General features: G+C 33.9%; 2 protein-coding genes across 2 annotated transcripts in view; one reads left to right on the top strand and one right to left on the bottom strand.

Moving 5' to 3' along the window:
- Positions 1-27856, top strand: part of LOC124540556 (calsyntenin-1) — a 203432-nt gene that overhangs the window by 56920 nt on the left and 118656 nt on the right. The gene's annotated exons all lie outside the window — the stretch shown is intronic.
- LOC124540557 (uncharacterized membrane protein YFL067W-like) lies at positions 14368-15486 on the bottom strand. Its single transcript, XM_047118231.1, has 2 exons — positions 15048-15486; positions 14368-14883 (listed from the first exon to the last, which is right to left on the bottom strand). The coding sequence occupies exons 1-2, from the start codon at positions 15057-15059 to the stop codon at positions 14578-14580; spliced, it is 318 nt and encodes a 105-aa protein (XP_046974187.1). The 5' UTR covers positions 15060-15486; the 3' UTR covers positions 14368-14577.

Genomic DNA, 27856 nt, shown 5'->3' with positions numbered 1-27856 from the left:
GATGAATTCCAAATTCAATAGTTCCTGACCAGACAATCCTATTCAACATCACCCTTTAAGGAGATGGCTTGGAACATATACAACGCTGTTCCAATGTGGGTTGGTGGCATAGCTGGGCATTAACTCGTTAATCCGTTAATCGTTAATTAACGAAGTTAACATTTTGATTAACGAATTAACTTTTAAGTTAACTTTTAAAAATGTTAACGTACACGTTAACTTTCGTTAATATGCAGAAGCCCGTTAATCGTTAATCTAATGCCTACTATTTACCGCTCGGCACCGCGGCGCGGCGCGAAAAACAGGTTCAGACAAGTATGAAACGAATGACGTCCCTCTCGATCGTATCCAAGGAGAAGCTCAAGCATATCTCGGATCACTACTACCGACAATTGCAGCAACTGTCTATAAAGTAAAAAATATTAAATCTAAGGGCCTAGTAAATTGCACAGCTTTAGCCAATGCCTTATTAAATGGTAAAGAGAAAAGGTTTGGTCTACTCCTGAATGATGAACAGTGCCTACTTGCCGCGGCATTTCACCCAAAGTTCCGGTTGATATGACTGGAAACGTATGACAGCAGTAGAGTGGATTCACTAAAGAAGGTTATGGGAAAAAGGTAGAAGATGCTTTACAACAAGAAGCAGCGGAAAATTCGAAGGACAGAGATAGTTTAACTGGCGGAGGGAGCAATGCGAGTAACAACGATGATTAGAAAAACCAAAGAGCTCCAACTCTTTAAAGAATAAAGCACAAAGTCTCGTTCAAATGTGGCTGGACATGAAATCAAAAGACTCGTTCAACGATGCTGCATTCCTCGGGAAACAGATATTCATAATTCTATTTATTAAATACAATACTGCTATACCCTCAAGCGCTGCAGTTGAACGTCTGTTTTCCACGGGTAAAGACATTTTAACACCAAAACGAGCCTCGCTTTCAGACGAGAACTTCAACATGTTAATGTTCATGAAGGGGAATATGCACCTTATGCCCGACGATTAAATTACACATTTGAATTATACAAGTATTTTGTTTTATTTCTAACCTGTTAACTTCCAGAACCTAAGCCAACAACAAACAAGACAAAACAAGTTGTATAAGTTCACTAACGCAACGACATAAAAATGCAATTTTACACATATTAACGGATTAACGATTAACGTTAACTTGCGTTAATTCTTCTGAAATGTAACGCTTTAACGCTTAACGAAGCTAACTTTTTTTGTAGCGGATTAACGATTAACGAAGTTAACTATTTGATTAACGGTGCCCAGCTATGGTTGGTGGAATACACATGTGGCAGAATTTCTATGAAATTGGACACATGCAGGTTTCCTGCGTACTTGCCTGAATTTGAACCAGCAATCATCGGCATTCTAACCACTGGGCCATATCGAAACTCCTATTCAATAAACATTTAATTATCATATACGATTTATGTCATAAATCCTGTGTGAAAATTATCGAAAGCTGACTTTGTGTGCGACGATTACACTTTGACATTATAAAACTAAACAAAGCGACGAGATTGTTTCTGTTCAATTAGTGCGTACTTAACAGTGTCGTAATTCAGTAAACATTCAATTCAATCGACTGATGTCATCGTTACATCTAATCGGCCTCACTTGTACACGATTAGCGGGTGTTCACTTTTAAACAAATGTATCTTCATATCTGTTACCTCTGATTTGATATTCGAAAGGAGACAATTGTTTAACTGTCTGGGTAGTGCACACTCATCAGACACTCTACCGCGAATCAGTTTACTAAGAGTTGCTGTGTACAGGTTTGAAGGTAAAAGGCATAAGGGACATAGCGTCTTAGCTCCAATGGTAGCTGAGAAGTTTTTGATATTTTTTACAGCGCTTATGTGTATGGATGATTGTGATCACTTACCATAAGAAGACCCAGCTCGTCTGCCTTTAAAAAATAAAATAAAATACCCATAAAACAATTCTTAAAACTGTTAATCACTGATTCTAATATAGAAGACTTAAATGCTTACCTGGAGCTCCATTTTCTTTTGTAAATACTTATTCAAGGAAATGAAAAAAAAAATGGAATTTTGGTATGTGATGACATACTAGTGTATTTTTAATGATTATATTACTATTTATTAACGAGAATATAAGTTATTTGATACATGAAACCTTTACAGCTCCTCTGTCCGATTTGTACCTGCATCATCCACCTTTTTCTGTCTCTGCTTCATTTCCCATGACACCTCTTCTTCCCTATTTTCCATCTCGTTGTCTAGTTTTATGATATAAATGAAGATATTTTAGTGTATTTGTTTTGGGGCCGACATCTTCTCCCGAAAGATTTGACCCGCATCGCTAACCATGAAGTTTTAAATTGGAATTTATTAATGCTTTCTTTTTCTGGGGTTTTCTCTAAATATATTTTTTGCTTTCAGGTACGAAACTTCTCAAATCAGCAAAGCCTAACCCGAGTACGTAAGTAATTAGTCTCTCCGCAGGCGGTGAGGCGTGTAATACCTCATGCACTAACCGCTGTCTCCGGTTAAATGCTTACACTTAATCTAAGAGCCGTTTTTAGGCTCCGTTCATATGAAGCGATTAGACTGCTCTAATTTAACCGTCCTCATACGAGATGTGGTTTGGTTTTAGTATCAGATTTTAAATCTATTGAAACTAAGATTGTTGTTGTGTTCCATAGTTTTTAATTAGCTCTTCTTTTCCACATTTTTTTAATTATATTCAAAGTTCCGTATTTATGATTGGTAAGAATATTAATACTCGATAGTCAATTTGTTCTCTCATCAGTTTATTTAGTTCCAATCAACATTCAATTATTGCGTTCAGGTAGCAAATATATGGGTCAATGGACTTGTAATTACAAAACATACAACGACCATAACTTAGATCCAATAGCCTGCAGTTTCAATGGCCTGTAACGCCAATGTTATTGGTCAAAGGAACCAACCAATACCTACTAGTTGATTGTTCATTAATTATATCCCAAACCAAAGTAGCAAACTCCAAATTAAGAGCAAATTATCATACTGCGACAAATTTGGAAATCAAAGAGCTTCCCTCTTTGATTCTTTGTCGAAGGGACGCAAAATTCAAGAAGAATAGTGATTATAAAAAATAAACTTGGTGAATGCCTTAAAAATATGAGCACTATAATGTATGGTTAAGTGAATCCTAGTCTATGGCATGTTTCGGAAAATTAAGATTTATTGTTAAGGCAAAAGGATATAGACTATTTGAGAGATGCCACATAACCCAGTGCAATAACTAACAATGGAAAGGGCGGCCAGTGATAAGTATGAATGGAGAAACTACCTATTTATATAAATGACGGTACTCTAATGCGGACTCGTTGGATACACGTGTGATACAATTTCAACTAACAAATGTCGATCACGACTCGATCTTAACTTAAATAACGCACTTGCAAAATATCTCGTTATTGTCCGAATGTACACTCGCTATCTTCAGATGAAACTCACGTGTTGGACATAATTTAATATTTTATTCATTGCAATTTTGGCGAAAAGCAACAAGCAGTGGAACTAGTAACTATGATATTTTTGTTGGTTATTTACGACTCTTGTAGATTCTATACGTACTGTAACTATTGTAACCTCAATAATTTATTCTTGTAAAAGGTAAGTTCAATGGTCCTGGTAATGATAGTACATACATTTTGATTTTCATATTAATGTTTACAATATTCGTTATTAAACTATAAGCTTGAGTCGTAAATCCGGGCCGATCGGTCGTAAAACTGTTATTAGCCGAATGTTACCTTCACCTATATTTATTTAAGTTTATATTTTGTAAAGCGACTTTTGTCTGATATTGCTTCGTCTCGACTTTATTGACAATATATAATAAAACTTCAAACTAGGTCGGGTTTAAACGTGAAATACGAAGGCTGTTATGAAGATGATAAAGAAATTTTCAAAATAATAATGTTGCCAGTGTAATATTGGAGTGTAGCTGGTGCCGTGGTGTCTGTGTTTTCATGCATACCAGATGTACCCATAATACAAACACATGTCAGATGCATCTATCACTTTTTGGGTGCTTAAGGCAGGTATGTTTATAATTCATCTCCTGCTCGGGAAATGGATACATCATATCATGAAATTCTGACGCAAATTCCCAGCAGTGGGACATTTATGAGTCATTGTATTTTGAAATTTAGTTTTAATGAATTGCAATACATTTTGATTCTCTGTTTTTGTGTAAAATATTGGAGACTGGTTCAATTGCCATATATTCTGTAAGGAATAGGTTCTAAACGTCATCTGTCAGACTTATGAAATGGGCTTCCGTTCCAACGAAACTAAGGAATATCATCATATAATGGTGCCATTGTTAACTAACTAAAATGAATCGAATTAAACCTACAAACTTTTCTATATTATGAACAATTTAAATTACTAACGATTTAAATAATAATTGGTTCGTTACTCGTATTACTCAATTCAGGTAAATTACCATTTTCTTTGAAATGAAAAGTTTATTTTTGAATGAAAAGCCTTTTCCATCAATTTATAGTCTGGACTTTAATTACGAGTAACGAAGATCGAATATGAGTTGTTAAAGTGTTCGACTGACAAATATATTGGATTAAATTTATTATTGGAAAATTAAGTGGTTCGCACTCACAATCTTAACACTCAATGGAAAATGGTTTCCTTTGACCATGGAGATTGGCGATGCGGAAAGAATAAGCCACTTATGCCGCCAATACGCCAACGTATAAATACCAACATTGACAACTAAGATGTTGCCTGGTGACGCACTCACACTTGAAACCGAAACACAGTTTGTAGTGAAATAGATGAGTGGGTGGTGCCTAATAAAATAAATCAATATTTTTGATACGAGTTCGCCTCATACAATCAAAATGGCGCTTAAGCAATAGTTGATTATTGGTTCGCCATAATTTTCACTTGTTTTTTTAATAAGTTTTACATTCAGTTTGAGAATATCTATCACTCTAAGTGAATCAGTTTTTTGTTATTTAAATTTATCATTAGCGTCAGTTTCTACAATAGTTATTTTTAAAAACTTGTATTGTCGATAACGAAGGTAATTCGTAAGAAACATTGTAAGTCGCTGTTTGTTACAAAGGATTTAAAATGAAATATACTTCTGAGAGGACTTTAAAAGTTTTCCACGCATGGAATACGAATGGATCGTTGCTTGAGATATCTTTCGTTCGAACATTTTAAAAAACCAAGACGGATGGAATGTGAAATGTTTGTCATATAAGTGTATGTCTGACTGTTACAAAATGTTATTTATACTTATACCTATTACTTGCTGATAGGGCTTTGTGCGAGCCCGTCTGGGTAGGTACCACCCACATATAAGTTATTCTACCGCCAAACAACAGTACTCAGTATTGTTTTGTTCCGGTTTGAAGGGTGAGTGAGCCAGTGTAACTACAGGCATAAGGGACATGACATCTTAGTTGGTGGCGCAGTGACGATGTAAGGAATAGTTAATATTTCTGACGCTGGTCATTGTCTATGGGTGATGGTGACCACTTACCATCAGATGGCCCATATGCTCGTCAGCCAACCTATTCCATAAAACAATTTTGGAATTAATATCACTATTATCTGAAGAAACCATAGGTAAGAGTCACCTACCCTATTAGAATGTTACGTATGGCTATTCCAATTTTTACGAGCTAAAATTGCGTTTAAAAATAGTGGTATTATGTCGTTATGACCAATTTCGGTCACGGTCAACCTTTAGTGAGACCAGCCGGGTTTATTACAGTACCTACATGTCTACGCAAACACAACTGCACTCTGTACCAACAACACTGTATAATCAGATGGAAGGCTATGTATATAGGTCATATATATATATGACCGAAACCATATTAAACGCAAGACGAGCAACGAGCTGGTACTGAAAATTTTTCAGATCTGATCCCAATACTTTTGGATTCGAGGCCTTCTGTCTAACAAGTACACCAAAGAGGTTAAAAACTTTCCTCGCTATCGCTTTAAAAGGGTTTCCCTGTCTTTCCTCATAATGTTTTTCTTGGTGTCAAACGCGAGATGAAGTGTACGTGTACTTATCGTAAGCGTAGGGGTCCTTGATCAGTTTGGAATACAAAACTGTTAGTTAGGAATCAAAGCATAGTACATTTCATTCAAGTAGGTTATTACAAGCACTTTTGAATCGTTATTTAACAATTATTTTAAGTGAAGCCACCACAGGTTCGGAAAGTAGATTCTGCCGAGAAGAACCGGTAAGAAACTCAACTTAAAAATAGAATCATGTTAATTAATTACCGACATTATTTTAATTAAAAATTATGGTCACTGGAAACTGGCCAGTACTGGTACTGCTTTCCGCATATGGTAACTCTCAAATATGACTCTTCTCTACGGTGTCGTATTCGTGTCAACATGTACGGACATTGTCTTTTTTACATTTATATTTTCATATATATATAGCAAGCAAATTAATTATTATGTAATAAACATATTTTTAATTGATTTCTTCCTACTTTATATTTCCTTATAACATAAGATATGCTCATTCAATGTTATTAAAAAAACTAACATTATAAATAAATTAATAGTTAAAGTCTGAAATCTATAGTGTCAACATAATTGGTTCTTATATACAGAATGTTGTAAGAATATACAAATGTTATTAGTTTGAGTGCGCATTCGATTTGAAATCAGTTAAATCTAATTAGCCATAGCACCTTTATATTTGATATATATTTCATTTATTCTTCTAACTTGAATGTACTTAGGTACTTGTGTAAATAATGTGATTTTAATATTTTTTCTTAACATTTCTTCATTGTATTTTTTTAAAGTCATATCAGTTCGATTTTTTAACTAAATTTAATTTCCTTCTCGCTTTTTATCCAACCTGTATACAGACGTGATACTGCCACAGAAATCCGCGTCGCATAGGCTTAGCCTGACGTCAGTCTAGACCCACCCATTGCGACATACTATGTCATAGTGCAGCATTCCTACTAGATATATTATTTAAAATGATACAAGTTCTGATAGAATTATTTATACGATATTTATATTTATTTATATTTATAATTTCAGTTAATAAATAAAGCCTCTTTAAGTATCGGCTATTACGTTTTCATAACAAGGGTGCAACTGTTTTCATTTGCTAGATTTTACCCACGCATATTTACAAGAATTTAAGTTTTATAAAAGCTTTTGAAATATTTTATTTTTAAATAAAATAAAAAATCTCTTTTTCTGGATCGCTTGTTCAAGAGGGAATTATAATTAACGTATATCCGCCCTCCTAGCTCACGTGTAAAGGTGTTTTCAAATGTCAATTAGATCTGCTATCAACCTCTATACAACGAGCGAAGACGTGGCAATTACTAGTTTATTATAATTTGATCGTGATTAGTCCTTGAAATTGAATTTGGTGCCGAAATTCCGTTATAAGTATTTAATTAAAATTGAAATACAGAAAGTACGGCTGTTATTTTAAAATTTAGTTTATCTAAGCCTCACTAAAATTATTGTATTAATTGCTGTTTTCTATATAGATGGTATTAATTCAAAACAATTCTTTTGATATTCTCAATATTTGTAGCAGAATATTTTGGTTATGATTTTATTTTCTGAACGAAATATTTTGAAAACAAAACAGTCGATTCTTATTTTAATGTTATAGAACAAAATTAAAAAAAGTTTTTTCTTGTAAGTAAATGGTGAGGTTGCTTTAAAAAAAATGAATGCAAAGCTAAGCTTGTTCGGAATGGAGTTTCTGTCAAGAAGATCCAGCGTGAGTTACAGTAGCTACTCTCTACAAATGAAATTGCTTAGATATATTAATGGAACACATTTGTTCTTTATCTTTCTCGAAAATCAACAGAAACCGAGTCAAATGTATACGTAATATATGTCCCATTGTATATAGAGACAGTGTAAGAGGCAGGTTGCGTAACGTCTGGTTAACGGGTCATTCAAGGAAAACTACGTTTTCTGAATTCCAAATTAAATTGCACGCTATATTGCATTTTAACTCTTAATGTTTTTGCTTTCGTGATAATTCAATAAAGTTTACTTAACGAACTGAAAATTTGTCGTTAAATTATTTCATACGAGATAATTTTAATTATGAAATTATAAGGACTAAATGTTAATAACTTAAGTAAATAAAGATTAAACTACGAAAATCTTGAAATTTATTTTCGTTTATTTCATGCAAGGTAAAAGATAATTGAATTATGAACGAGTATATTTAGTTAACAATAGTCTGTACTTTAATTTATAGGAGAGTAAACGTAACGCCTGTAAATTTCCCATTGCTGGGCTAAGGCCTCCTCTCATTGAGGAAAAGGCTTGGAACATATTCCACCACGCTGTTCTGGCGTTTGCTCTTTTATGGTTGAAATATACTTTGATATTGTGTTTTGTGACACATTTATATAAAATACATATGTAATAACGAAAATATAATTAAACTTAATATTGCCCGTTCGAGCCAGTAGACCTTAAGTCTTGTTAAATAAGCTTTATGTGAGTAAATAGTGTATTTATTGTAATTCCAATAAGCTCAAATCATGATTTGAGCTTATTCTTAAAAGGAGTGGCCGCTTTGGCCTTATGTTAGAAACCATACAGGCTGTTACTTTTAATAAATGATGTACAAAACATCGGCCTGTAAATTTCCCACTGGCTTGGAACATATTCTATCACGCTGTTCCAATGCGGGTTGGTGGAATGCACATGTGGCAGAATTTCAATGAAATTAGACACATGCAGGTTTCCTCACGATGTTTCCCTTCACTGCCGAGTACGAGATGAATTATAACTACAAATTAACCACATGAATGCAGCTGTGCTCGCCTGGATGAACCCGCAATCATTGGACACGTCCTAACCACTGGGCCATCTCGCCTCTTATGTACAGTTGATTTTAATTTTAATGATTGTGGTTGGGCCTACGTTACGTAACAGAAGATATACAAGGGATAGATCGGTGCGGTCGAGGTTGCAGGTCGAACTGACACATTGTAAAGTCGGTTAAAAGTTAACGCTCGATGATGTCACGTCTTCCCAATATGGCGACGCGTCCGTATCACTGACTACGTGTTAATTGGACTATTGTTGTATTTATATAAGATTTTAAATTAACATGCTTATTTTTTTTATTTGTCATTAAATACGGGATATTTACCATGTTTTATTTTTAGTTGATGGAGATCGATATTTCGACATTATCTATGAATGTCTTTTTCACGAGACTGATCGTTGTATTTACTTATTTGAATAACCTAGTAAAAAATACATCTATACTCAAAATTTCTTGTAACCCAAGGACCTCGCAATTCTTTTAAAATATTTTCTTCTGCTTTATTTTCAATTGATTCTTGATTTTTAAGCAACTAATTGACATTTAAAGTGAATAAAAATATTACACAAATGTACTAATATTATGGTGAAATTAATAAATAATATGAAATTTACTTTAGGATGATATTATGTTACCGAAAAGGATTTAGTTTTTATTTCTACCATGGAAATTGACAGGAACACGTGCTCTATTTTTCTTTTAAATCAGAAGCTTACAAAGAAAAATACATTGTTATATGTTATATAGTTTCATTACAAAACACTAGCTGTTATTGACGTGTAATTATATTTGAGATCAATCGTTCATATTGGATACCTATTGCGTCAAAAGCCTAAACCACTTGAGAAAATTCAATATTTTGCCTTCTCTGTGTTCAAGGACTATTTATATGATTATAATGAACATTTTGATCTACTTATCGCCGATTCCTGGCTTAAAAGATGTTTTTATAATAATCTTAAAGAAAATAAAAAGTGATTTCAAAGTACTAAAGGTCAATGTCAATCGTACCAATGGGTGGAAATTATTTTTTAGTACTTTTAATAAAAAGGGAAGGAAGGGAACGTGAAGGGATATGAGGAAGGACGACCAAAGAAACGATGGATGGTTTGTGTGAAAGACGATATGGAATGGAAGAATGTTACTTGTCAGATGACGTCGGATAGGGAAGTATGGAAGAAGAAGCTATGCTGTGCTGACCCCGAGTAAATTGCAATGGAGATGTTGTAGTTTTATAAAAAAAGATATTTGTTTTAATGTTTTTTTATTATATCACACATTTCTTTGGAATTTCATGTTGATAGCTGCGACCGCCTTGCTGTGTGACTTTACCATTCTGCTAGAATATGCTGTTTGGACCCTGTTAAATAAAAAATATACATTAGTTTTACGTTGTTATATATATTAGTTGTGTTATAGTTTTAATTATCATATTATTTAATGTTCACCGGAAAGCTTGTACGTGATAAGCAAAGCTTTAATAATTGATCGAAAATTTAAAAACATAGTAAACATTAATTTCTAAACTATTAAAACCAGATGTTTAACTTTTTAAAGTGATGTTATTAAAACAGGCGAGCTTTGAAAGCTATGACATATAAAAGTACTTAAAAAGCATTAAAGGTCGTTATTAAAGACCGGATATTTTTATAAACATTTTTAAAACGTTATGGGTACTAAAAGATTATATAAATTTTTGTGGCTAAATTCTGCATTTCACTCAGAAAACCGTATGATATTTATGTAAACTTGTAAAATGACAAATGCTTTCAAAAACAAGCTTTAACGTGATATTTTAAACCAAACGGACTTGAATCATAAGAAGTGAAAATATTCTAACAGCCTCTTTTATCATCACATGAACAGTTTCCTATTTTTAAGCAAGCATTGTTATTATGTAATTGTGTAAAACTTTAAACACTTTACTCACGATGGGGTCTGCGTATTGACGTTGGCCTCGACTGTTGTATCCTTGGTTGCCACGACGTCGCTGCTGCTGCTGCCACTGCTGTCGCTGCTGTTTTTGGCGATAACCATCGCCCCCGATTTGCGGTTCTTTACCAACACCGACGAGTCCCAATCCAGTTTGCAAACCGGTCGAAAATCCCGTTCCTGCTCCTTCAGCTAAACCACTGCCCAGTTCTACCGCACCCAACCCTAAATTTTGTGCTTTATCACTGATCTCTTCCACGCCTATCATTCCAAGACCAACACCTGAGCCAACGCCAAGGCCAAGGCTTCCTGCTATTCCAGAACTGATGCCTTTGCCGACTAGACCGAGGGCATCGTGTGGATAAGCTTCGAGTAAAGCGGCGTAAGTGAGAACGGCCAATATCTGAAATCGAAATAATTTATAAGTATTTTATAGATCTATATCCTTGTTACAACGACACGTTGTTAAAGTTAAACACTATTTAGAATAATGTTGGAAAAGATTGACATTATATTTTAAGAAGGCAATAAAATTATAAGTACAGTACTCACAATAATCTTCATCTTGCTGGCTCGTGCTCCGGAGTGCTTGTATAATTTTCTCTATCATTCGACATTTATATACTCACCTGTTAATTGTTACACATTAAATACTTATTAATGTTAATAGATTCGAGAAATGGTGATTACTTAATGACTCCGTGCGGTGACAGTGATAACGCCGTAGGACTTACACCTCGTTAGCAAACCAGGTCTTTAAAAATGGCCATTTCAACGTGTAACATTCCATTCAGAGGTCCTAAATATTGCCCTCGTTATATGCAAAACGTATTGAAGTGGTGTGCTGACTTAAGCTCTATACTTTCTCAGGAGTTTCAGCCTTAGTATAGTTGTCATGTTCTACGTACTATTATTAAAAAAATCTTCTCAAAATACGGGATTAAATCGACTACAAATTTTCGAAGGGTCTCAAGTCCCAAGTCCCAATTGACGATTTACACAAGGCGGTAGGCAGGAGCTGGATGCGAGTAGCTAGAGAAAGACCACAGTGGCGTGCACTTGGAGAGGCCTGTGTCCAGCAGTGGACAAAAAAGGGCCGATGATGATGATAGTTGAATATGGTGCGAATACACATCGTTCTGCACGATTATATGTACAGATATGATAAAAGTGAAAGTTACCCTGTCTGTCTGTGTATGTCTGTTTGTTTCGTTCTCGCGAAGTGTAAACTTCAAAAATTGTCTTAGGCCGCTTTTTAATCATTCAAAGGCATAATGTTTAATTTGTGTTCAAGTTTTTGAAGCATTTGTATTAAAAAACGAATTCAAAGTTATGTAGTTTTTAATGTTTTACAATAGTTTATAGATAATATTAATAAGATAATAATAGTAGATAGTAATATAATTCGGATTACAAAAATCAATAGTTTAAATTAGATTTGCATATATTATTTTAATCAATCTAATGAAAGCTTAGACCCAATCCTGATAATTTTATTATAAATCAAAGGGCTTATTATCTGAATCTCGATAGTATTGACATAATTGAATTCCTTCAACTCCTATCAAATCTGAGATTGTAATTGCTCTCCGAACGCAAGACAAACGTCCCTATTAGTAGGAGCAAATTGACATCGGGAAGACGGACTGAGAAATTGACTCTTTAGAAACGAGGAAAGTGTATTACACGTCCTGTATTTGTGGCAAGCTTACCCTAATATCTCTAGGATAGCTATAATATAATTCAATAAAATTAATTGTAAAAAATACAAGTATTATTCAGTACAAGATTATGCAGACGATAAAAAAGCGTGGAATTAATACTTGTTGACTTCCAGGCGGGAAAAATTATAGACATATATAATTGCAATTAAGTAATATGTCTGTATTTTTAAATGTTGAAAATAGTAACGACTGAGTATCTTCACTTAAAATAGTTGTTAAATGATGATTCAAAAGTGCTTGTAAAAACCTACTTGAATAAAGTATATTTTGTTTCTTTTTTTTGATACCGATGTTCTTTGTTTTAAAACAAGGAATCTCTACCGTATTATAAAGCGGACAAATTCATCGTATTTTTTCTTTGACATGTGCTAGCCGTCTCATGATAAAGGAACCGTGAAACGGGATGCAAATAAACGTTAACACGTATTAATCACTTGACAAAACACAGATATGTTCGCTGCACCTGTTCCGATCTTCCCTTGGATCGTCTTGGATTTTGGGGACAAGGATGAGGATTTTGTAAATGGGCCTTATGTATATTTCCTTTTTGCATCAATTTGGTTAATTATTTACTTTTATGACCTGAGAAGGCCCAGTGGTTAGAACGCGTGCATCTTAACCGATTAATGCGCGTTCAAACCCAGACGAGCACCACTACATATATGTGCTTAATTTGTGTTTATAATTCATCTCGTACTCGGTGGTGAAGAAAAACATCGTGAGGAAACCTGCATGTGTCTAATTTCATCGAAATTCTGCCACATGTGCATTGGTACAGCGTGGTAGAATATGTTCCAAACCCTCTCCTTAATGAAAGAGGAGGCCTTATCTCAGCAGTGGGAAATGTAGAGGCTGTTACTTTTACTTTACTACCATTTACTTTTATAATGGTATATCCTGATGCTCCGAGACTAAGTTTTATGTTCAGGCTTAGATTATAAATTAACATAAAATCAGTCAATATTAATACAAAGAAAGAAAGTGGCAAATATTTCCTTGCGTCATGCAGGGAAAACGTCAACGCATCACAAACGACTTGATCTACATAAGAAGCAATTGTTTTTGCTGCCACATCGTACGAGAAACGTCAACATAATTGCACTTTAATCCCAATGTACGAGTCAAATCAAAACCATATTATAATTTATATGAGTAGCAACGACAAAGAGTCAGCAACTCGCCATTGTTGCATTGTGTGCTGATGGTTGTTTATGTTCGTTTTTACTTTCCATATTTATATAAGCAATACTTAGTAGTAATTACTCAGTGGTAGGTCATTCTGCGAGCCCACCTGGGTAGACATCGCCAAAATCAAAATAAACTTTATTCAAGTGGGCTTTTACAAACACTTTTGAATCGTCATTTAACAATTAAGTGAAGCTACCAACGGTTCGAAAAAATAGATTCTACCGAGAAGAACCGGCAAGAAACTCAGTAGTTACTCTTTTTCAACATTTAAAAAAAAACAATCATGTTAGTTAAATACAATTATATATTTATGTAATGTATCCTGCCTGGAAGTCAAGAGGTATTCATCAAATGCCAAACAGCAATACTTTGTAATGTTGTGTTTCTTTTTGAAAGTACTAGGGCCATATAATCTTAGTTCAATGTTAGGGACTCCTATATGTTTCTCATTTCGTATATAATGTCTAAAGGTAGTACTAATTATTGTCTATTGCCTATTTGCCAGTCCGACTACATATAATTTACAAATTACAAGTTCCTTTAAAGCTATAAAAATATTCAAATTTATACTAATCCACCAGAATCAATGTCAGTTAGTTCGTCCGAAGTTAAGTTAACCGCGTTTGCTTTGCTTGTTGTTAAGTAACTTTAGGCGTATGAAATGAAAGGCTTATAAAGTGACTTACAAATATATTTATTTTTTATATGCATATAATTTGGAAATCGTTTTAATATTAAACTTTAGAGCGATATCTTTCTAGATCCATCATCTTTCTCCTCTTCGCCTCCTTTGCTTCGTTGATTTTGATCTGTTATATAATTTATTAAGTCATCGTCTGCGTTGTCTTTGATTGTTCTATCTGTTGTTAATGCTTAGTCTCTCGATTTCTTCTCCTTTGCGGTATCAATACCTGCGAGACGCAATCCAGCATCCAAAGCAGTTGCAAATCCGGTTCCCATTCCTTCGACAATACCACTTCCCAGTTCTACCGCACCCAAGCCTAATCCAATCACTCGATCTCCAATCGCTTCGACGCCGTTGATACCGTACCCAGCGCCTGTGCCAACACCAGTGCCGAGGCCACTTCCGATTTCAGAGCCAATTCCTTTTCCAACTGAGCTAAGTCCATTTAAAGGATGGGCGTCAAGCAGAATGACGTAGGATAGAACGGCCAATATCTAAAAAAAAAACAATTTATACATCATTTTAGGCTTAATAGAAAACAACGTTTTAACTATTTTCTATCATGAATATTTTATTTTCAGTTATTACAAGATTACTTGAAATAATATAAGAAAGTAATAGATTTAGTATTAAAAGCAATTATGATAAAAGTACTCACAACAATCTTCATTTTGCTGGCTCTGGTTGTCGAGTGCTGGTCAAATGTCCTCTCTCACTGACGTTATACTTGTTTCTGCTAACACATTAAATACTTATCGGTCTTAATAGTTTTGAAGTCGAAAATTAAATTACTTTATGACTTAGGCGGCTAAGTGTCACAGCTCATTAGATAAACTATTTTGGTAATATACATAGTTATTTCTAATTTACTTCTTGGTAACACTTTGTGTATGGCACAACCCACTTCCAAATAAAAATATGCAGTATTTCCGTATTCGACTTTAATGGATGATCAGGCCAGTGTAACCAGACTGTAGTTACACTGGCTCACTATACACCAACGGATATTACATGTTAGTTATGCATTGACGTTGTGAAGTGGCATTGTCTGCAGGAGAAAATTACCAACAAGTAGATTTTTCGACAGTCCGTCTAAATAAAAGTACGAATTTGCTAAATTTAAATATTGGTAAACACATTATTTCGATGTGTATTTGGTAATCGTCGATCAATTTTAATTATAATAATAATTGCACTAGATAGAGTAGAATTAAGAGAAATAAACATTATTCTACGGTAACATACTTTAATGCATCCTTCTCCATACAGTAAAATTATTTTTATTAATCTCTAGATAATACAATTAGGGTTTCTAAAATAATTTGAATCGAGAACAAATTATAACGGTCACTGTATAACCGCGGGAAATATTTTGTTTAATACAGTAGATTCTTAATTAGTGCTTTTAAGTCTATTTAATAAAGTAATTTTTTGTTGTTATGGGGCAACCATAAATACTCAAACGTGAGACCTACTTACAGCGTGGTCAATGAACTTGTTTCTTTGTCAAGTGTTGGATGTATTTGCGACAAACATTTGCATAAGTCGAGTATTTGCCCAAGTTTTTTTTTTATTCCCAAAACGTCTAGTTCTTGTAATATTTATTGGTACAAATATCTGATGATGAACCGCTATTGGTTTAAACATTAAGGAGGTGTGTTTGAGTAGGATTCAGCCACTCACAGTGCAGGAAATAAGCAACGCTTCGTTTATTTCAACCTGAATTTTAAGTATGGCAGTGTGATTATCGACTCAAGACACATGCCTACGTAAATGTAAAGCTGGTTGAATAGCATTGATAAAGTAGGGCAATATTTAACAATGTTCGTAACCAAACGTGATGTACTATCAGGATTTTTATTCGCTTAATTTTCATCCAGCTGTATACAAAGAAAAACATTGTATCATGTTGCCAGGCAGATGTGCTACATCTAAACTCATTGCTATATTAAGTTTATATAAAACTATCAGTCTTTCTTTACTAAATTGTCCATGAATGATATACAAATACCTTCGTCTCGACTTACTCTATTTATTAAAAAAATCGCATCAAATTTTAAGGATCTAAGCATACAGATAGCGGTAGGCGACTTTGTTTTATACTATGTAACGATTTGCCAAGTCAATAAATGAGAGAAAAGAGCTGTGCGGGATGTGACGGCCTAAGAGTATTATGGCGTGTCCATTTACATCATACGAGTCAGTTTCCCCTCTCTCGGTTTGGAGCTCCTCCCATCGGAGCTTATTCCACCACACAGCACAAATACGGATTGCTAGATATACATGTGGCAGAATTTCATTAATTATTAATTCAATTTGACACATGCTGATTTCCTTGCGATGTTTTCTGAATTGAGCACATGAAAATTCAGTCATGCTTGCCTGAGAACCTGCAATAATCTGTTTCAACTGAGTCAACTCGACTCATAACATTAACAGTTACGCAGTTAAAATTGATTATTGATTATCGTGCAGTCTCCAAGTAAAACCAGTCGCTGTGATTGTGCTTAGATTTATTGTTATAATGTACTCGTAATATAAATTATTCAAAATGCATATCGATTGTTTTCTAACAATTGTATTTATTGTTTATCGACTAGATGACCGGAAACGTACGGACACGGCTTTCCTTTATTCGATATTTATTTTAATTAGGAAACACATGCCTATAATACATAAAAAAATAATCGTAAATCTATTGTTTTGTCTTTTTTTATTTGTGAATTAACCGTTATAGTACGCCGCGGACTTTTTGTAAGTCTTCGTAAGTGTTACAACTTTTCTACCTACAAGGCATTCATATATTACATCTTACTGCTAAGACATTCTTAGTGTTTTTGTTTTATGGTATATGTTGGCGGACGAGCATATGGACCACCTGATGGTAAGTGGTCACCATCACCCATAGGCAATGACGCTGTAAGAAATATTAACTATTCCTTACATCGTCAATGTGCCACCAACCTTGGTAACTAAGATGTTATGTGCCTGTAGTTACCCTGGCTCACTCACCCTTCAAACCGGAACAACCCAGACGGGCTTGCACAAAGCCGTACCACCAAGTATAGTGAGGAATACATTAACTTGAAGGTTTTTTCGTCGGCTTATGTTACAAACTTTGTATTCAAGACTAATCCTTTTATTTAATGTAGGCTAGCAATTAGGCTTTGTTTGTATTTTCCACTAAAAGATGTTCCTTGCAACTCCAATGCACCACCAATCTTGGCAATTAAGATATTACATCCCTTGTGCCTGTTATCTTTAAATTGGACAACATCAATACTGAGTATTGCTGTGTAGCGGTAGAATATTTGATGACCCGTATCACGTAGTTTATTTGAACGGGGTAATATTTTAACCTAAGTGGACTGAGAACAAACAAACTTAATTATAAATTAATAATATTCATTAGTGCTTCAAGTTGGTGGTAGTTTGTCACAAATATTTCTTCACAAGAACAGCTGTAACAAATTTCAACTCAAGGCGACGAACGATACAGTTGGAGGATACAGGAAGACTTGACATTTGATAAAAAACATTAATGAATTTTAGTTTTACAAATATTTTTTGCATATTATCACCTTTATAAAAACTACGGGATCTGTAAATAATTATGAGTTTTTATTTCATAAATGATTTTAAAAAGTGATTGAATAATAATGTTAAAAAAGTCAAAATCAAATCAAGTGTATAAAAGGACGTTTGCCACCGGTTCGGAAAGTATATTCTGACGAGTTGAACCGTCGAGTAACTCAGTAGTTAATCTTTTCCACCATTTCAATTACAGCGTACGTCAATAAGGTACACGTTAATATTTATATATAACCAGTTTGGAAATTAATATATACTATATCCAAGTATTTTTAAGATTAATATAATTGTGTAATATACCTTAATTATATCTTAAGTTTAAATAATAAAAACAGTGTTTTCTTTAATAGAATTTTAAATTATAAAAATAGCAAATTAAGTGTTTGTACGGGTTGTTAATTGATATTTCTTTAATTTTAAAGCTTGTACATAAACAGTATATCAAACGTATCCTTCTTTATGTATAGACCACCATACATGGCACACATTGACGTGTACAACATGATTTGCCAAAGACGCTCTGTACTGTTTATACGTGTAATATTTGACGTCAAAATTGTTATCCCAATGGCGGTTGTCGAGCAGATGCGTGTAATAGTGTAATCAAACACACGTTTCTGAGAAAAATCGAAAAACAATATTACACTAAAAAACACAAGCAAATATTAAAAAAAAGAACACAGATTAAGATGGAAATTGCATTACTAAGTAAGTACTATAATTACTAATGATAAAATATTTTAATTGGTTATTGTAATCAATATTATGTAATCGTTACGTTGCATCATTAAGCCTAAGGTTGACGTAATCTAATAGAACCGTTCTAACAGTCCAAGTGCTTATCAAATTATCTTTATTACTTTTTAAAATAAAAATAATTATTTATTTATTTGAGACGTGACAGTATTGAAGGATGCCAATTAACTAACAAAAACCTTCGCGTAGTTATATATCTTATATAACCCTATAGTATAGGTTTATACTTTTCAAGCAGGATATATTAATTTAAATAATTGTATTTAATTAACGTGATATTGTATTTTTTAAATGTTAAAAAAAGAGTAACTACTGAGTTTCTTGCCGGTTCTTCTCGGTAGAATCTACTTTCCGAACTGGTGGTAGCTTCACTTAATTGTAAAATGACGATTCAAAAGTGCTTATAAAAGCCTACTTGAATAAAGTTTATGTTGATTGATTGATTGATTGAGAGTGATGAGCGTGAGCGTAGAGGCAGGGAGGGGAAGAAGACGACTTATAAGGAGAGTCTGAGGAGGGATATGATAGTGAGAAGACATGCTGACCCCCCCCCCCCCTTCCAATAGATTTTGGCACGAACACAGAACAATCGATTTCTATTTACTTTATTTTATCATTACTATTTCGACCACATATTTTATGGCTCTGGAAATGCTCTTGTACTCACTAATATAATAATAGCCCGCACTTGTCTAGACGATGTCTATTTACGCATGTCCTAAAGGTATTATAATTAGTGGGGTAAAGATCGCTTTAAGGGTTAACACACTATCATTACGTTTAAACCAGATGAAATAACGTACGCATGGAATTTAAAACCACTCAGCTGTGCTCATCTAAGTAAATTAAAACAGAATTAAAATATACATCAGCACTTTAAACCCTATGTTTCACCCGTTTCGGATTGAAGATTAGGTTTAATTAATTAAATTACATTGTATGTTGTGAGCGTTAGCCTACAGCTAAATATCTCATGTGTGTTAACAAACTGTATTGATCGAGTCGTATATGTGTAAATTTTGGTATTATGAATAAAAACGGCCAAGTACGAGTAGCACTCACGCACGAAGGGTTCCGTATCGTTATCTATAATAAGACCAAAAACATCATATCTGTAATGTTAATCTTTGTTTTTTACTACGTTGTAGTTTGTTGATATAGCGGCATCAGAAATGCATCAACTGTTAAAATTTCAAGAAACTAACTATTACGGTTGATTAGAAACAGCCTGATGACAACGGAGTCCCAGTAATCCTTCAACGGACCTTCCGTTTAACTCTTTGGTATGAACCTTAAAAATGAGAAGACCACTGGATGGTGAAATTTAAAGCAATTTCTATAAAACTATGCTATATATGACAGAAGCTATGTATTATAATCTGATAAAATTATATTATTTTCTTTGTTTTGTTTAGACCACTATACATGTATATCATCTATACATGTAATAAAATTGGAGTGTCTGTTTGTTTGTTCCGGCTAATCTCTTGACTAATTTTGACGGGACTTTTATTGGCTAGATAGCTGATATAATAAAGAGTAACTTAGGCTACAATTTTTTTTACTTAAATTCAAAAGCGTACGAAGTTGCCGGTACAGCCAGTCACTGGTAGATTAACTTCTTTACTCTCTTATCTTCTTAACTCTCTCTAATCTCTTTAAATCTCAAATGCTTTACTATGTAAAAAATTATGTAGATGATAAATGAGTGTGGAGGTTATTAAGTATTTATTCAATTATTGTTATATACATTCTTCTATGTAACTGATTGTCGGAAAAGAGTAACTACTGAGTTGGTTGCTTTTTCGTCTTGGTATAAAATCCACTTCCAACCGGTTTTAGCTTTCAATTTAATTTACAAATTTAAAATAACGATTCAAAACTTACCAAAAGTCCGGGTTAATAGAATAAAGTATATTTTGACTTTTATTTAAAAATAAAATAAACCGATTTATTAAAAGTATAATCGAGTTATTCGCTGATTCCTAATTAATATTTCATGTTTCAAGTTCCTGATTGTTTAAGAAGTTACTAAAAGATTTTGTTAATGCGTTTGAATTACTAAACGGATAATACTTTAAGCTGGGTCATTAATCCCGATCTATTAAATTAACATAACATCATAATCCAACATCATTATAGTGTACGGGCTCATTAGGGCCTGGATTATTCGTGCTAGTAAAGAGCATGCTTGTTTGTTACTAAGTATTATTTAAATTTATAATATATTACTCGTGCGAGTACATATATGCTACAATAAGATTAGACCTACATTTCCAGAACAATACCTTTATGAGCTGAGATGGCCCAGGGGTAAAAATGCGTGCACCAACCGATGATCCCGGGTTCAAACCCAGGCAAGCGCCACTGAATAATCATGTCATTAATTCAGTTTATAAATTGACCTCGCGCTTGACGGTGAAGGAAAACATCGTGAGGAAACTTTCATGTGTCTAATTTCATATAAATTCTGACACATGTGGAGTACACATTGGAACAGCGTGATGGAATATGTTCCAAAACTTCTTCTCAAACGGATAGCAGGCCCAGCTGTGGGAAATAGTAGGTACATAATATTTGACTTTAATGTCATGGACGCGTTTTACCATGATTAAATTTATAATACGTCTTTAATATTATTGGATGGCAAAATAAATATTATGTGCCAATATTATTTTTCTGTGCGTGGTTATTAACTCTTCCTTAACGTTTGGAGCGAACCGATAGGTGGCGCTGCGAACGGGAAGTTAAATCCTTATTTCTTCTGGACGAAGTCGGGAAGGGCAGCTAGTTTTACTGAAAATTTAAAACATAAATTATTTGAACGTTGTGTTGATCATATTACAAACTTTATAATTTATTTTCTTATGTTGAAATTAAAACGAAAGCGTTATAGAATGTACTCAGATGGTAGAAGGCTGAGACCATCAGCAAATAGTTGTGTTAAAACACTCTAAAACATCTCCCCACACTATATATTTCATAAAACATCACAACCTTTTCAATTATTTCCATCCGCACAAGTGGAATTTCACAGAATTCGACTGTGCATTTTTTCCTTTACGCTTTTTGTATAAAGCTCTGAAGGCTCTGAAGGTACGTTTCGTAAAAATTCATAAAATACCACGCTCTGTTTCCGTGTTTTCCCGCAGTATCAAAGTAAACAACGTTACGGTATGCAGTTATTGCGTCCTATTTTAGTATAAAATAAATTTAGATTATATTTGCATAAACGTATTACATATTTCGCTTAAAAATGTATTCGAGATCAAAGGGTCCCTTCGACCCACCTCCAGCGGCGGAGTGTTAATTACAGTCGCGATGAACTCTCCTCATAAAACAGCATAAAATGAAGAGAACTTACGAAATTGCGCTCCAAAATGTTCTTTAGCCATTTTCTTCCTATTTTTCACGCTATGGATTTTGTTTCAAAGGAAACATAACCCTCTTGCAACGGATTAACGTTGATTTTTACGTGTTCCTGTAATTTCAAAGAGACGTTGAATGTATGTGAACTGTGAAGAGCCTGGCAGTGAGGACAGGTTAATAAAGGAACTTATTTTCTTGTTTCTTAAGTAAATATAGATGTTTGGTCGCGTTGGATGCGTCGCCATTTTGTATTTGCACCAAAATAATGTACGATACCATCATGCAGATATCTCTAAGTCTTTAACATTTCTGTTTTAAAATATAAAATGTCATATAAGTTAGAATAATAATAATACAATAAAAGTTTCAATTGAATTCAATCGGTTTCTGCATTAATATTAAGATATACTGTTTCCTTTGTTCTTCCAGTTTAAATCTTGTATAATGACAGTTCAAAGAATTATATACTTTATTTTACATATTGTGTGATAACTGATAAGCGTTGTGTGACACCCTTATACAGGATGAGTAAGAAACTTCTGTGAATTTTTTATTTAGGCATTTATATGTAAAATTGCCTAATTATTTAATTAGCCTATAGCCCCTAATTAGCGCATGTTCCCTGGCCTGTTACAATACATGGTGATAATTAATAATTGATAATGTGTGGATATCAACGTGTTGTGACGTGTTGTGACATGTCAAAGTGCGTTGTATTAATGAGCTTGTTTTCGTTCCCAGTTAACATGTGTATAACTTATACGCACATCATTCATAATAGAAAATCAAAAAACATTTGAATCGTCATTTAACAGGTTCGGAATGCAGATTTTATCGAGAAGAACCGGAACCAAATAACTGTTGTTATACTTTTTACCAGCAATTATAACTTGGGCTGTATGTATGTATGTAACGGAATCTTTGAGCGCCATTTTCAGCTATTTCCAGAAGTTGTAATTAATTCGAAACTTTGCATACGTATTAAGTGCTAATGACAATGCAATTTTTAAATTTTTTAGCTTAGAAATTGGCCGTTGTATCCAAAATCGATTGGAATGACATCATTGTTATCAATCAATCAATTGAAATAAATCACAATAATTCCTTCAATCATTAATCGTTATTTTACAAGATTGATAAATGTTACTACAACAAATCGAGATGTACACACATCTGTAATGATCTTGTGTTGGGAAATGGCTATCGAAAATTGTTATAAAGTTCCGTGTTCAATCCGTACAAGGCTTCGAAGGTTAAACTACTCTTATAAATCAAGTATCTTGTTCGACCTAGAATGTAATAATGACTTGTTATAAATTAGATGTGTATTTGAAGTGAAACTGCCCTTGTCGCGATAAGTTATCCTACCTAATGTAACTATGAATGTGAAAGTCAGTGTGTTCGTAGCACTTATCAAGCGGGCATTGGGATGTTTTTGGTACATTTTGTTTGGCACGCACAAATAAAATATAAAGTCGAATTTGAGTTCGTTTCCGATATAAAACTAATTACTAATAAAAAGGCCAAATGGTACACAAACATTCATGTTTAGATATCTTACGTGAATATATTTCACGACCTCCGTGGTCGAGTAGTGTGTACAACGGTTTTTATGGGTATGCCACACCGAGGTCCCGAGTTCGACTCCCGGCCGAGTCCATGCAGAAAATTCATTAGTTTTCTATTTTGTCTTGAGTCTGGGTGTTTGTGGTACCGCCGTTACTTCTGATTTTCCATAATACAAGTGCTTTAGCTACTTTCAATGGGATCAGAGTAATGTATGTGATGTTGTTCAATTTAAAAAGGTATATATATTATTTGATCGTATTCATTTCACAAATAAAATTAAATAATAATTTGTATTATATTCATTGATTGACTAATGAAAGGTATCTGTTTCCTAAGCTCTATATTATAAACAAATATACTAGTGCCGTTTATTACTGCAAACGAGATTATGCACGCCGTTTGCTCGTGGGCGTCGACCATACAGCAATAGGCTTTGATTATTAACTGTCTATCAATACAGAAAATACCAAATTACTTAGATTCAATATGATAAAGCCTTGAATTATATATAATATACGCTGACAGACAGAATATTAAATAATAGCATTATAGACGAATAAAAGCATTTTAGCGTCAGAGTAGATGTTACACAATAATTACTTTGAGCTCTATATTTGCCTTGAAATTGTACCGCGGTCTAATCTATAATACATGTTATAAAATTGAAGTGTATGTTTGTAACATTAAAAGAGCCCTTTTTTACTCAATGCGTATGTACATATATATATATATATATACCTATATATATACATGGTTAATCTCTGGAACGGCTGGACTGATTTTGACGGGACTTTCACTAGCAGATAACTGAATAAGGAGTAACTTAGACTACAATAAAATATTTTTTTGTTACACTTAAACTTGTGCAAGATCGCGGGGACAGCTAGTTAAAATTATATCAATGTGAAAATGTACATATATTAGATAAGTATGTACCAATCGAACGGTCGATCTTCAACCTGCGTCCCAATAACAAAATTGAACGATAACACTATTATTGGAGTGCAGATATGTTTCATTGAAGCTGTCCTTTGACGTCACGTGATCCTCTGCGTTACGTGCTGCGAGCGCTAGCGAAAGCTCAGACCCAAAAGAGAACAAGATTTTTCCTTTGTATGTTTTATCGGTCCATATATATCCTTATTCTACTAGTGCATTCAACAAGTTTCAATTTAAATAATATGTATTCAACTGTTTGGTTTCTATTTTTTGTTTAGATATAAAGGGTAAGTTTTTCTTATGAAGAATTGCATTTGATCGCATTTTTTTATTTAGGTTATTTCAACTGTTTTGTAGTTTAGACAATTATGTACCGTCACGGTAGCATGCGTAAGCGATCCCATGGCGTCCGCCGAAAGGCGGAGAGGGTACCGCTGGTTTTTTTAGTGGGTAAACCCGGTGTGCTTGGGCGCACTCGGCGTTCAGGGCTCCGGGGAGTACCACCCCCCCCCCCCCCACTTTCCATCACGTGGGGGAAGCGCGTAAAGCGTTTTTCCAGCGACAAAAAAAAATGTTTAAACAATTATGTAAATCGTGCTTGCTTTAATATGGCTGTACATTAAACAGCTACCAAATAATGATGTAATATTAAAATTAAATAAGTTGTAGTTGTAAAAACAAAGGTGCAAAAGTAATTTGTATTCGTTATCGAAACCGACTGATAGGTTATTAACAAGTATAATCTGTTTTCGTACACAAACTAATCTCGAATCTATTTACGTTCTGACATCCAAAAATATCTTCAAACAATCCGTCGATTGACTCCCGGCATATTTCGCTACACACATCGATATATCAGTTCGATAGAGATTTTCGATTAGATTTTATATTAATTTGAACCGTTAGAGTTTCGCTTCAAAATAATTTCATTGGTTTTATTGTAGCGAGGATTTAATATTAGTTGATTTTTAACCTGAATGTGTAATTAAAATTGTATGTATTCCATTGATACATCTTTGTAATGAAATAGGCATCTTATATCGATTGCCTCGTTAGTTACGATATAAGGCTACAGATTCGAGTCTCTGGGTTCCAATTTTAAGTCGGCCTGGTAAATATTATTTTGGTTTTGATGAGGAGTTTGAATGAAAATTTGTATCCGTGTCTCGGAAACCACGTAATACTGTACTGCGCCTGTGCTGCTTCCGGTCGAATCGGATTTGGTGTCCAGTCGGATTATCTCAGCGAGGGAGTCCAGAGTGTATGAGTGCGGGCTGATCTCTCTTGTGACTGACCCGGGCGATATCTACATCACCTAAAACAGTCGTCAGAATTTCCCAGTTCAACTTACGTGACGTACCGTCAGCCTTACATTTAAAACAATCTTTAATTGGATATACGTATTATACAAGTGCTTTATATTACTTAGTTTCCGATAAGCCGAGCAGATTGGTCATAAATATCGTTTTGTGCCCGTAATAGGCATCGCACTATGCACGGCCGCGGCGCCGCCACTCGACGGATGAATTGCATTGATTGTTAATTATTGACTTGATTCGCGATTTAATTAACTTAATTAACTTCGAACTTGGAATCCGTAATAGCGTTCGCGTTTGAAAGTTGGATTTTAATTAATAATCTATTTTGACTAACATTCGCTCGCCTATAATACTTGTTAAATCTGGATTAAAGTGTCGGAATAATTGTTCGGATATGAAAGTATAAAACTTTCATTGTTACATGTATCGTTAAGGACTCAATGGCACAGTGGTTAGAACGGTTATTACACTTAAATTAAGATCGTGTTGTCAATTCCCGGTAAGCTTGTACCTAATTGTTACTTATAATTCACCTCGTGTTCTGCGGTCAAATCATCGTGAGGTAAACTGCAAGTGGCGAATGAAATTCTATCTAGCCCCAGAGACGCGACCCGCTGTGCAACATTTACAATATGTAAATCTGAAACATAATAAAATTTGTTTATTGACTTGGTATCTTTATCTTCTGAAGATTCACTTTATTACCAAGTAATAAATTTAAGTTACGATAAAACAAACATTCATTAATAAGTAACATATTAGTCAATAAAGATTAGTCTTTTTGTCGGTTCTTTTTAGAATCTACATTCCAAACTTTTTGTAGCTTTACATAAAAATTATCTTAAGTAACGATTCAAAATTACTTATATCATCTAATACCTCATAAAAAAATACTATAATGGAAAATAATTTTAAATTCGTTTCATCTTCTATCAAAATACATTCATTCATTCATTCTTCATTGGTTTTATAAAACAAACATTTAGAGTACTCATGAAGAGGTGTACAAACTTGAATAATATATTTAAACTCGTAAACTTACTTCGCGCTAAAAGCAAAATACTGACTCGAAAAATCGGAGTTTCCGAAACTTATAAGAGCGGCGCCGGCGTTAGCATTAACGCTGCTTTATGTAATTGATACTGAGAACTAAGCTGAGAGTTTTATTGCAACATTTTGAATTTAATTTAGCTGTTTATTACGAGGAAAAATATTAATTTTCAAAGTTACGGTTAATCCATACCGTTGGATGAAAATCGTATATCAACTTTTGTTACAATCTTTTTGCAGCCTCTAATTACGAAGCTTTTACATCTGGATATAGATAATGAGTTTAGATTATCTAGATCAGGATGTTAGGGCTAATTAGATTTTTTAGAGATTTGTGTTATCTGTGGTTCACAATAACTTTTCAGATCTCACTATATTTTGTACTTAGATATATTATATCTAATATGACAGTCTTTGTATCTCAAAATTTATATGACACCTTGAACATTTTGACAATTATCCAAACAATTGATCGAAAATCTCATTAGGCGTCTTTCTTAAAGTCAAATATACATAATAGAATACCATGTGGATACTGTACTGCAATTATCCATCAGAAAATATCCAATTCATTTTAATGATATTCTAGTTATTCGCCTGAAGGAAAAAGGAGTAATAGTGCAAGTAACTGTGCACTTACACAGGCCCACGTGATGATCATCCCATAGGACTAAAAGAGATCATACTCTACGCCGACAGTGTTAAATGATTTCTAACGCACGGAAGGATAACATAGACAACTGTGAATTTACCGACAAAAGTACCTAGGAGCCAAGGAATCATTAAGATATAGATTTAAAGAAATTAAGATATTGACTGTTGCTTCTCAATACATATTTTGTAATGTTTTGTATGTACGGAAAAATATTAATGT

The sequence above is a fragment of the Vanessa cardui genome, chromosome 25 (genome assembly GCF_905220365.1).
Source record: "Vanessa cardui chromosome 25, ilVanCard2.1, whole genome shotgun sequence".
In the NCBI taxonomy this organism is placed as follows: domain Eukaryota; kingdom Metazoa; phylum Arthropoda; class Insecta; order Lepidoptera; family Nymphalidae; genus Vanessa; species Vanessa cardui.
The sequence above is the reverse complement of the archived record's forward strand: the minus strand, read 5'-3'. Positions and strand labels throughout refer to the sequence as shown.